The sequence below is a fragment of the Mytilus edulis genome, chromosome 7, assembly GCF_963676685.1.
Source record: "Mytilus edulis chromosome 7, xbMytEdul2.2, whole genome shotgun sequence".
Lineage (NCBI taxonomy): Eukaryota > Metazoa > Mollusca > Bivalvia > Mytilida > Mytilidae > Mytilus > Mytilus edulis.
Genome location: NC_092350.1, coordinates 61,015,923 through 61,029,249, shown reverse-complemented (window position 1 = coordinate 61,029,249; position 13,327 = coordinate 61,015,923). Strand labels below are relative to the sequence as shown.

Genomic DNA, 13,327 nt, shown 5'->3' with positions numbered 1-13,327 from the left:
ATGTACACACAAACGCCGAAATATAAAGATCAATAAAATATCAAGACCCGTAAAACGAGAGGGACGAAGGTAAGGACTGAGCAGATGCAATAAGCATGTGTATAAACTCCAATATACTGAGACAAATATCCCGCATGAGAAGAAGAATCGAAAAATCAAAACGGATAATTACAAATATTATAGAGAACGGAGTTGGTCTTTTTAGAGAAAATTTACACATACACTGAAGACAGATGCATTGTCGGAATAACGGGCTGCAGGAGCGGATCCAGCCATTTTAAAAAAGGGGGGTTCCCAACCCAGAGTAAAGGGGGGGGGGTCCAACTATATGCTCCCATTCAAATGCATTGATCGTCCAAAAAATGGGGGGTTCCGAACCAATGGGCTGTCGGAATACCAGGCTGTCGGAGTAATGGGCTGTCGGAATAGTGGAATGGTTGTTGGGCTAACGGGAGATCACCATATCGGCAATGATATAGCATACATTTTTACATCTTTCTAATAAATAAAATTTCTTTCGCTTCATTGTGAAAATGGAACTTAAAAATTGTGAAATCATTATTTATGCGAAACTCATGTAAAAGAGGATCGTAATGGGGGTACCTTTATGACGAATAACGGTAAAAAGATTCTTGCAAAATGACATGAACTGTAACATCCGGTGCATGACCATTTGCTTAATGACGTTTAAAAAAAAAGACTGCTTTTGACAATTTTTTGTTTCCAAAAATAACTGTAACTATTAATTATTTGAGATCTCCGAATCTCGAGAATACGGTGGCATTATGCGGCTACATTTATGAAAGAACGAGCTAACTATCTTGTGGGAACGACATATAAAGTCTACAGTCTGTGATGCACTGGTTGTCGTTTTTCCTGTATATCATATTTATAGTTTGCTTATGTGTTGAAGGCCGTACGGTGATCTAACATTTACGTCATTTGATCTAGAGTGGATAGTTGTCTCATTGATAAATCATACTGCATTTTTCTTATTGTAACAAGAAGCGACAAGAAGAATAAATTTGGCGACAAGAAAACTTAAAAAAAAATATTTTGATATACGAGCGTTATAATGTTATTTTCCTTCTTTTTTTAATATATTGATAGATATTTCGCTGTGATATTATGCTTTTAATTTGTACAATGTACTTGTGTTAAAGAACAATTATATATTTATTTTGATTTTTTTAACACTCTCTTTGTCTAAAATATAATAAATTGACTGCATGCAAAAGGGTACTTATAAAGTGAGAAACGGAATCGAAACGAAACGAAACGAAATATAACGAAACGAAACGAAATACAACGAAACGCAACGAAATATAACGAAACGAAACGAAATGAAAAAATAAAGAAACGAAACGAAACGAAATGGAAAATGAAGAAACGAAATACAACGAAATAAACGAAATAGGCCTATATATAATATATCTTTCACATTGTTATAGGAGGTAAGTATTTTGATTTTAAAAAGGTGGTGTAATATTAATTGTTTTTTTTATTCAAAGTTCCGAGTCCAAGTTAAGGGGGCTACCATTTGATTTTTTTTGGGGGGAGGGGGAGAGGGCTATGATGAAAATAAAAAAAAGCCTGCAGGACAGGGTTTTGAGTATAAAAAAGGCAAGACAGGATTGTTTAGTAAAAAAGAAGGCAGGATGAGCAACTGGGCAAAAAAACGGGATAAATTTATATAAAAAAGACAGGATTGTTTAGTAAAAAAGAAGGCAGGATGAGCAACTGGGCAAAAACACGGGATAAATTTATATAAAAAAGGCAGGACCAAATATAGTGAAAAATAAAAAGGCAGAACAGAGATTACAACTAAATAAAATGCAGGACAAAAAAAATCCTCCTAGCCCATAAAAATCAAATGGTATCTCCCTAAGTTTGAATTGGCCAAGTTGTATTTGACAAGAAATTAAAAATGTGAAATGCTAACGGCTGACGAGTAGCCATAACGAAAACTAAATTGAAACTGAAAAAGAGATCTGAGGTGAACGTCCTGTGTTTGAACCTCCCTTTGTACCAAACATGAATTTGAATGGAGATATAAATTTGGAATGTTGTTCTCCTGGGTTGGAGACCCCTTCAATCTTTTGAAAATGACTGGATCCGCTGCTGACGTCGATGAGAAAGAAAATCAACATACCTAGATGATCAGAAAGAGTCCACCATGTTTTAAGTGATTAACAAATATCTACATCGTGTTGCAAGCTGATTATCTCAATATAGATATATTGAAACATCTTACTGACAGCAATTCGGACTTGTGTGTAGGTTAAACCAATATCTTTGGTTAAGTTGCTTTCAAACTGAACCATGAAATCATTACTTTTGAGTGTAGTTACTTTTGAAAGTAGTTTAGTCCGACATATAGACAACGTTCTGTTCATCAGACTAGACTACTCTAAAGGGCGGGTGGATTCGTTTGAATTGTTTTACATTTATCATTTCGGGCTTTTTATAGCTGACTATGTATGGTCTTTGCTCATTGTTGAAGGCCGTACGGTGACCTATAGTTGTTAATAACTGTGTCATTTGGTCTCTTGTGGTCTCACCACATCTTTTTTGTATGTACAAAATCATTTCTTTCCCTGAAATCTAGTAGAACAATTGCTTAAAGTATCTCTGAAGCAAACTCAGTGACATGACAAAAATTGGACTTTGACCAATGAACCATGAAAATAAGGTCAAGGTCAGATGACATTTTTTAAACGGCAATTTTCATCTTATTAGCATCATATAAACCAAATTATTGATAAAGTACACCCCTTATAATGAACTATAGAAATGGGGTCCAAGTCATATGATACCTGTAAGTTGAATACACCAAATATAGTGCACCTACTGCTTAAAATATAGGCGATATGGATTTGACCACGAAAACTTAACACTGTCCGACGTGCATGCAGATTTTACAAGATACTTAATTGTGTATATTTTGTATGCACCTGTCTTGGATTATTCAGGAGCCTGTTGTTCATGTGGTTGTTGTAGTTCATATGTGTTTTCTGTTTCTCGTTTTGTATATATTATATTGTGTCGCGGATCATACATATTCTGGAGTGCTGTTATTGTTTAAATCGCGTCTTTTTCATAGAGTTAATAACATATCCGGACGTCTTTTTTCTCGTTTTTCACCCAAAATAACTCAATCTGAATAATCATATGAACGGATGACAAATGCGATTATGCACTTAACCAATAGGACACAGAGGCATGATGATTAATTATTGTGGAAAGAAGAGAAGCGACACCCAAAATGAGGTCTTCTCGTTTAATAGTATAGATATTGTTTTAACGTGGTTGTAACAATGATAACTACATCAACAGCGCCACACAACTGCATAACATAAGGGTCAGATTCATTTCGTTGTATTTCGTTTCTTCATTTTTTCATTTCGTTTCGTTTCGTTATATTTCGTTTCGTTTCGTTTCTATTCCGTTTCTCACTTTATAAGTACCCCATGCAAAATGCATTATTCGTGAAAATGTTAATAAAACGTGAATATTTTTGTTTTGTGTATTGACTCATTATTCTCTTGAAACCATGAATAAACCAATAACAGAACACATGAGTATCTATCCTATTAAAATAGTCAACAAGCATGGGTAATGTTAAAAAAACTAAGTTAGACAAACAAATCTCGTATTTGATAATGTTAAATGTTATAAATATACTGCAATTTAATACCGTAGTCCAACTAGGCCACGAACGCACTACGATCTGTGAAAAAAATGCAAATTTCGATGATCTTAGTACGATCGTGTAGATCGCAGTAAGGTTGTATCACTGTCGTGGTGAGGTCTTCAAGATCGTGATTAGCGTGGCAAACTTTGAACATGTTCAAAACAATCGTGGTGCGGTCGTGGCAAAATCAGGTCGTAGTAGAAGCGTAGTGAGAGCACACTAAGATCGTAGTAAGATCGCAAAGGTTGCTGTACTATCGTAGCGAGAGCGTAGCGAAAGCGTGATTCTATTTGGAGATACTGCGCTAATTTAAGCCCCAGTCCCACTAGACCACGATCATCGCACTACGCTCACCGCGATCTAAAATAAATTCAGATCGTGGTGAGGTCGCGGTATGAGCAGCATGCAAATGTAAATTTTCGTTGCTTTCACAATGCTACTACGTCCTCATTACGCTTCTACAACGACCCCGCTACGATTATACCACGTTCTCACCGCGCTTATTCTGCGACCTCACTACGCTTATCAAGATCTTTCTACGCTCATCACGTTCTCACTACGACCATACCACGAGTTATTCGATTGCAACACGATCTTACCACGCTTCTAATGCGATTATAGCACGTTCTTACCACGATTATACTACGTTCATACTACGCGCTCAGCAAAAACGTCAAGATCGTTTTATATATCAATATTATACTGTACCATTCCTTCTATTTCTAATTAATACGTAGATTTCTCGAAAACTACACAGTCATGCCACCAAAATCTACCAGAACACGTGTGCGTGGTGGTAGGGGTTTATGTGGAGGCAGAAGGACCTCTGATAGTAACGAATCCTGATCTAGCACAGATGTAGGACCGACCTATCCAACCTGAATCACAACCTTATAATGTTGGTCCATCAAACTTAAAATAGCGATGTTTTAGTGATCGATAGCAGGGATGACACAGATGTGTCAATCATGGTTGAGCCGTTAGAGAGAGAAAAGGGACAAGAAGTCCAAATTTCATACAGACAAACAAAACCTGGAGAGCTTTTATATATCATATATGAAAATGACAATGAGAATGATGGTCGAATAATGAACGTAGTCAGGTCGTAAGAAGAGCGTGATGAGGACGACATGAGCGTGTTAGAATCGTACTCTGGTCTTAAACAATGTGGTATAGTCGAAGTGGAAGCGTAGTTGGGTCGCAGTGAGAACGTGATGGTCGTAGTGAGGTCGTAATAAGGTCGCTGTGAGATCGTAGCGAAGTCTCTACGAATAGAGTCACGCTTTCGCTACGCTCTCGCTACGATGGTACAGCGACCTTCGCGATCTTATCACGACCTCACTGCGCTCTCACTACTACTTGATTTCGCCACGACTGCACCACGATTGTTTTTAACATGTTCAAAGTTGTCCACGCTCATCACGATCATGAAGACCTCACCACGACCGTATTACGACCTCACTGCGATCTACACGATCGCACTACGATCGGCAAAATTTGCATTTTTTCACAGATCGTAGTGCGATTGTGGCCTAGTGGGACTGCGGTATTAATCAGATCTCACAGCAACGTTATTACGACCTCACTACGACCATCACGTTCTCACCACGACCCAACTAGGCTTCCACTACGACTATACCACGCTGTTACCTCAACTTGCAAAAGTTAAGACACGTAATGAACATGGAGGAAAGGTCGAAATGATCGAGTACTGACCGGTAAAATTTTTGTATTCCGATAAAACTCGATCTCTACACGATCCTTTCCCGATCGATTCGACCGTTACTCGGCGAATTTTCGATCTCTTCTCTGGTGAATTGCTTCTCTATCCTTACTCGAATGTTTTTGACATGTCAAAAACTCTGGGGTAGAAAGTCAGAGCGATAAAGAGCAAGGTAGACTATCCCCAGCATGCTTGTCGGTTGAGTCAGACCAGTCTCCCGATCACATTATTTGTCTTGATCGGGCTTGATCGAGTTGATCTGATCGGCAGTGTGAACCTAGCTTTGTGATTGATTGCTTGTTGTTTTCTTAACGTTCAGTGGTAATATTTTATGCAGATTAATGACAGAGAGAATAACTTTCAAACAATAATTTTGATGCTGCATGCCTTGTAGTTGAAAATGAATTTTTAAAAGTCAATAAAAATACATATAAACAAAACCAGTACAAGAGAGAAAGAAAGAGAGACGACACAAAAAAAACCCACTCAAAACAGCATTATTCCATATATCAAAATATTTTTCTATTCCATAGATTTTTTTATTCATAGTAGGCAACCCTCTTTGCTGGTTGGTTGTAGCATATTGATCTCACCGATTTTTTAATTTTAAAAGAGACCACTAAAATCGATTTACTAAATAGCATATCCTTGTTGATAAACTTGTACTAGTAATATTATCCATTCTTTTCTGTTTGAATATCAGATATTTATTTGAAATAACTCAAGATATGTCATATGGTTTATAGAATATAAAATAATGACCCCCCCCCCCCTAAAAAAAAAGTACAAAAATAAATTGACAATCAAAAACAGAATAGAAAATAACGGATTCTTCTGAATAATTATACATGTATTTTAATTATTCAGCAATGATAACATTTTATACCACTGATAAAACAATTCGTGACAGAGGTCAGACCAAGATAACTATTGACTTAAAAAAACTCTGTTACAGTAATAGAGAAAAAATAGATAAAAAAGCCAAGTGATACATTTCATGCGTCTGAAGCGCTAATTTAGAATTATTTTCACCATTTACGTTCAGCGCAGAATATTTGTGTACTAGCGAATACAACCTAGTTCTAGTGATTGAATTTTTATTCTTTCGGATATCGTATTTTTTTATGTCGTCTAACCAACAGCACTGTCTCTGTTATAAAACTGAACGTTCAGCTTCTCAGTACTAGTACCTCATATCACAAATCAAATATGATAAAATATACCTTATTCCATCTTAACTTCTGTTCATTATCTGAGATATTTAAATTAAAACGAAGAAACTAAAATAGTTTTTCCCCGTTTAATTTTTTTTTTAGATGCTATCGAAATTGACAAATAGTATCCTTTATGCAGTTCAAAAATTGTTACATGGTGTCTTCTTATAAATGTCGCCTGAATTACAATTTATGTAATTTTTCTGTAATCTATATATACATATTTGCCGTTCGTAATAATTAACTTATATATGTTTATTTGGCATGCCATACTCGATAAAAATTGCGGACGTGATAGAAAGCACTCTTTACCAAAACGTCAACGGAGATTACATTCTACGGAGGTTACATTTGTTCATTTATCTAAGATCATCTAACATAACTGAAGATAGAACTGAAGTGGTACTAAAATTGAATGCTGAGATCTTTTGGCTGGGGAATTTATTTCCAAAATTGTGTTTGTTTAGAATAGACCATTCAACGGAGATGTGACAATTTTCAACTTATCCAGGACTTGCATGAATATTATTCTTTTAGTTAAGTTAGAAACAATTTTAGTAAGTCTACCTTTTTGGAGGAACAATTATTAATATGGTTTTCTTGGATTAAGACTCTTATTCTTCCTCGTTTACAAGCATATTTTTCTCCAACGATAGAATGTGCGAAATCCTGGAATTCCCGTTCTAAAAATAAATAGCGATTGTATAGCGATCGAAAAATCTAACGATTCGTCAACGTATGCTTTATGAAACGCACGTAAACGTAATCGTTATGTAGTCGTTAGTTACACGCTAAAATCTACGTTAGTCGTTATTAGCGATTGCTTTATGAAACGGCAGCCTGTTTACTTGATTTGTATGTTTTTTGATGTGCTTAAACCGATTTTGTGTCATGAATAGTTATCCCGTATTCTTTCTTCTCTATTATAAGTAGTTTTCAATCATAAATGCATGATCACTCTAGATGAACAACTCCGACCACTCGGCCACTGAGATTCCAATGTAATGATTTAATATATCAACATATATTTCCCTCATACCTCGATAAACTGTGCTGTAATCTTAAAGTCTGGAGGAGGTTGGTTATTCTCTATGGCCTCTGTTTGACGCTCAGCAATACCCTTAAACAGATGGTCAACAGCTCTGGGTACAATACCGATCTCTTCTTCAATATGATTGACATCAAATCCAGTACCCATAGTGTAGGTCTTACCAGAACCAGTCTGAAAATAACATACAAAATAAACATTGACTGCTGATAGAGGGAAATGTGACTGTGATTAAACATGTTTAGGCCACAATTAAAAATATTTTGGTTTGCCCAAACCCTACCCTAAGGTTGAGACATTGGGTAGGTAGGTAGGCATTTTCTTTCTTTTTTCCACAAAAAAAAATTGTAGTATCTATGGTTTATAAGTCTTCATGGCTATCCGATTAAAAAAAATTCTTCAAATCAGGACAATAAAAGATTTTGAGTAGGCAGCTTTTTTCTGGGTAGGTAGGGTTGGGCAAACAAACCTATTCTTTTTTATAGCCTCATCAATGGCATAACATTAGTATACAGAACTAGAATTCAGCAACTGTTGTTAAAGAAGCTGTATACATGGTATACATGAGTTTAAACCTGGACCTGTCAAATTTAAAAAGTCTACAAATATAGTTTGGATAAAATTTCCTCAGTCTTTGTGCCATATTCAATGATTTGTAGTTCATGCTCAACAATGCTCAAGTGTCAACATCAACTATTTATACATCACTTGTAATTAAATAAATAAGCATATACATACGCATGCATGGAGAAAAGAAGGACAGGAAAACTGTTAAATTTCTGAATGAAAGAACAGAGAGACGTCAATGGTCAACATTATAAGTCACCAAGCTAGGAAGTGGCAGGAGCATAAATCTGTAATTTCTATATCTGCTATTAATCGCAAAACAAAAACCAGGGGAAGAAAAACTAAGACAATGGTATTTTGATAAGAAGGTCTTATAATATAACCTGAGCCAACCAAAATTTGTCATACTAGGGTAGCTTTATTATGCTCAGATTCAGGATAGGCTGTTTCTCATACATGTACATATATATTCAATCCTACCAAAAACTTTAAATAAAACATCTATTTCAAAATGTCTATTCTGTTAAGTCTCATAACCTATTGACTTGACAAATCAACTTCTCTTTTAACTTGCTTACTTAATTAGGATGGTCTAGACTTAGTATTCCATTCTGATATATTGTGAATGTTAAAGATCATTGAACAATGTTGAAACACTATCAATTTGAAAGATTAAGAGAAACTATTACGATATAAACATGACTGAGCATTTATCTTACCTTTATTTATCTACAATTCAACTCAATAATAAAATTTAATTGATTTTTGTATTTGCATTTTAACCATTTGTATTCTATCATCGATCATCAAATAAGAAAAGACAAAGGTGAGAAAAGTGTCATGTCTAAAAATTTATCTTAATCATGATGCTATCAAAAAGACTTTCAAGCCGTACGGTGACCTATAGTTGTTAATGTCTGTGTTATTTTGGTCTTCTGTGGATAGTTGTCTCATTGGCAAATTGATCATACCACATCTTCTTTTTTATATTTCCTTCATTCTAGAAATCTTATTTCTCCCATTTACAATGATTTACCCTGCTCTATCATCAAATAAGAAAAGACAAGGGTGAATGAAGGGGTCATGTCTTAAAATTTGGCCCTTTTTTTTTTAAAAGCTATAAAAAAGTTTTCCTAAATTCTATAAGCTCTAATTATTCCTTCCATTTATCCCTCTATCTCATTCCCACCCTATTTATCTATTTCCTCTGCCTCCTCAGATAACAACTGTACTGTTCTCTGCTAATACATTACCTAATCAATTTCCTGATAAAAAATATTTAATTCTCATGTTAAATAAATTGACTTGGTGATCCACAAACAATTAGCGACATTTTGCAGATCAAATTGATATGTTTTTCTAGTTTTCTGTTAACCAAATCAATAATCCTTCATTTATACATCACTTTATTGAGTAAAGAGGTCAATGCTTCTCCTAACATGCATATAAATACAATTCTGTTATCACAGACATACGGCTTCAATCGTCTTATTTAGCTCAATACTTATATGCAAATACCAAGATATTTGAAAATCTGAATTTGCTAGTTGTACATTTTATACACTGTCTTTAAAAATACCACTGAAATTGAAAAGATAGACAGAAGGAATGAGGTAACTGCAATATACATGATATAGTCTAACTTTTAGAGTGAGGTATCATATTACCACTCCATATATTATATAGTGTCTGAAATGTATTTCCTCTCATTCATACATTTAATACCTTCATTGCACAAATTTTGCCATACCATTTGCATTTATAATTTTCAAATGAATCGGGTATATTCAATTGGGTAATTTCAAATTCACAAATCTTATTTTAAAATATGCATTGCTCTAGATCAACCATAATATATTCTCAACCACAAAAATTGCAAAAACTTCTTTTAAAAAAAAAATTATAACATTTATATTTCATGCTCCGTCTTCTATTCATTTCATAATCATTTAAATTGCTGATTTTAAAGTTGGGGAGAAAAAGTTAAGAATGTGCATTTAAATATTTTTCTTTTCAGAAAAAAGAAAAGCTTTCTGACAAGCAATAAATTGAATATTGTATACATGTAATTACTGTAAAAATAGTTAACTTTTTAAGAATCAGACCATGAAATGGTTTTGAATACAACAATTTACACGGTATAAAGATAACGATCGGTACAAACATATATACACCCTTCGGGATAATTTTGTCAGATTCACCGAAGTGTATGATGCAACAGATATAAAAACAACTAAAACATCATTATGAATTATTACTTCCATATAAAGGTGAGAACTTTGATATGGGGGTTAACATGAGAAATTTTTACCTATACCTTACAGCTTTTTGAAATTGTCCATTATTGTCAAAAAAATTAGATATCAATAAGCTTGGTGAACGATGATTCCATAGGTTTTCTGAATTTTCAACAAATTTTTGACATATATTTAAGAAGAACCCTCTACTGGACAAAGCATAAAGTTCTAATTGACCAACTGTCAAAACGTCCAGCTGAGGGTGTTGCTTCTTCATGCATAAAGTTCTAATTGACCAACTGTCAAAACGTCCAGCTGAGGGTGTTGCTTCTTCATTTTGATGCTGATTGCAAAATAATTAAAATGTCTCAAAAATAAAAACATGCATTTTAAATTTTGATAGCATAATTTGTCGGCAGCCTGCACCATTAGACTCTAGTTAGTAAAATCTTATTGGGACTAGTAAATTTTTACAAAACTTTGTTTAGACATTTGAGGAGATTTTAGTGCCAACTGTGTCTGCAGTTTTTTTTCTGAAACTTCAATAAATAAACTCAATTTTTTGTTATTTGTCCAACAATGGCAATAATAAAGATAAATGCACTCAATAATTTAAGTTTATAACTCAACTATAAGTAATATATATGTCAGCTGGTTTGAACTCATTCATACTTTTTTACAGCCGAGCAACTCATGAATTGGCTATTAACACTCTGAACAATAGTCCTTACAGCAAAGTGTTTACACCCTGGGAAATTTGAAAGATGACAGAACACAGCTCTATAGATTTTTATAACATTGTGTGTTTAATGAATCATTTAATAATTCATATTTATGGCTATTTACACGACTTTTTATTGCCACAAGAGGAAATTGACACAAAGCATGTTTCAACTTTTGATCCAGAAAAAAAAGCAAACATTTTTATAATGTTATTTTAAGGCTACCCATACATGAAATAAATTTTAAGGTGATCTTATTTTAAGTACACAAAAGTTATTGATGACAGTTTTTCCTTAAATACAATTTTGATAGATGTTGCTGTAAAAATTGATTAAGTATTGATATAAATTATCCAGAAAAGAAAATCTTTCTAATCTTTTAGATATTTATGTATGAACAAAAGGATATGTGAATTGTGAAACATCAATGAAACTGCAATTCAATGATACACTTACATTACCCAAGGGACATTTAACAAGAATGTGTCCAAAGTACACGGATGCCCCACTCGCACTATCATTTTCCATGTTCAATGGACCGAGAAATTGGATAAAAAATATAATTAGGCATTAAAATTAGAAAGATAATATCATAGGGAACATGTGTACTAAGTTTCAAGTTGATTGGACTTCAACTTCATCAAAAACTACCTTGACCAAAAACTTTAACCTGAAGCGGGACAGACGGACGAACGAACAGACGAACGAATGGACGGACGGACAGACGGACGCACAGACCCGAAAACATAATGCCCCTCTACTATCGTAGGTGGGGCATAAAAATATATTCTTGATTTAAACAAATCTATCTGTTTGCACCTTGGAAAAGGATCTATAATCATTCATCATGTATATATAGTAGGTGAAAATCAAACCATTTAGTCTTTAAAGGATAGTCATGATAGTTGTCTCATAACCATGATAGCCATCATACCCCTGGGTAGTTATTCTCATATTTACCAGACTATTTCTCATGTCAAGTAGCAGAGAACAAAAAGTTGAAGCTGCCCATTTTGGTTTATGGAAAAAACCTTGGTGAAGGATTAACTCTGATTGCAAATATTTTCTATGAAGAAAAGGAGAAGTGAGGTATACACAAATGAGACAGCAACCCAACAGCAAATTGACCAAAAGATATTGAATGGTCAATATCTGCTGTCAACACTCAACTCTCCAAATAACTTTTCAATTAGCAATATAGATCATAATGACCTCAATTGCAACTATATTCTTAGTAACAAGGTAGTGAAACATATACTCCTATTGATATACTATTGATATCAATAAACTTAAATCAGTGTATTTTCAATTCACACTGCAGTAAACATCATAACATGACCATTTAAATTCACATCGTGGATATTTTATACTCTATTTAAAATCAAAAGGTTGTTTTGATGGAATATAGATTAAGAACTTAAGATTTCAATGTAAAACTCGAAAGGAATTTAAAGTTAAAGGTCTCAGGAAAAACGTATTAATATTAGTACTCCTCCCACGTCACATGGCATACATGTATATTTATTGACATAAAACAGGTTGTGTTCAGGTCATTGGGGTGTAGGAGGATAAACTGAAATCAAATACCTATTACATACTTATATAAAAAAGAAGATGTGGTATGATTGCCAATGAGACAACTATCCACAAAAGACCAAAATGACACATACATTAACAACTATAGGTCACCGTACGACCTTCAACAATGAGCAAAGCCCATACCGCATAGTCAGCTATAATAGGCCCCGATAAGACAATGTAAAACAATTCAAACGAGAAAACTAACGGCCTTATTTATGTAAAAAAATGAACGAAAATATAGTCTCTCAGTTAGTAAAAATATAAGGTTATCAATATCAAACAGGTGGATACAATAGAGTATGCAAACACATATTGAGAGCAATAGAGGTTAAAAGTTGTGAAAATAGTCGACTCATACACAGCCATACCATTTGAAGAAATGAATATTTTTAAATATTTTCTCTGATTTTGCTTCATCATTTTGTAAACATTAAAGATGTTCAGTATTCACATCTGTCAAGGAAGCTACTCTATACGTCACTCTTGGGTAAATATCATAAAAATATGCAATACTTCAACAGCACTTGTAGAGTAATTTGTA

General features: G+C 34.1%; 1 protein-coding gene across 19 annotated transcripts in view; it reads right to left on the bottom strand.

The window, feature by feature from the left end:
• The window catches only part of LOC139481922 (kinesin-like protein KIF21A), a 275,709-nt gene that overhangs the window by 93,929 nt on the left and 168,453 nt on the right, over positions 1-13,327 (bottom strand). For all 19 annotated transcript variants that reach the window (XM_071265486.1, XM_071265470.1, XM_071265469.1 and 16 more), the window contains one exon: positions 7,671-7,853. In XM_071265486.1, coding sequence (XP_071121587.1) covers positions 7,671-7,829 — 159 coding nt within the window. In that variant the 5' untranslated portion in view covers positions 7,830-7,853. The remainder of the gene's footprint in view (positions 1-7,670; positions 7,854-13,327) is intronic.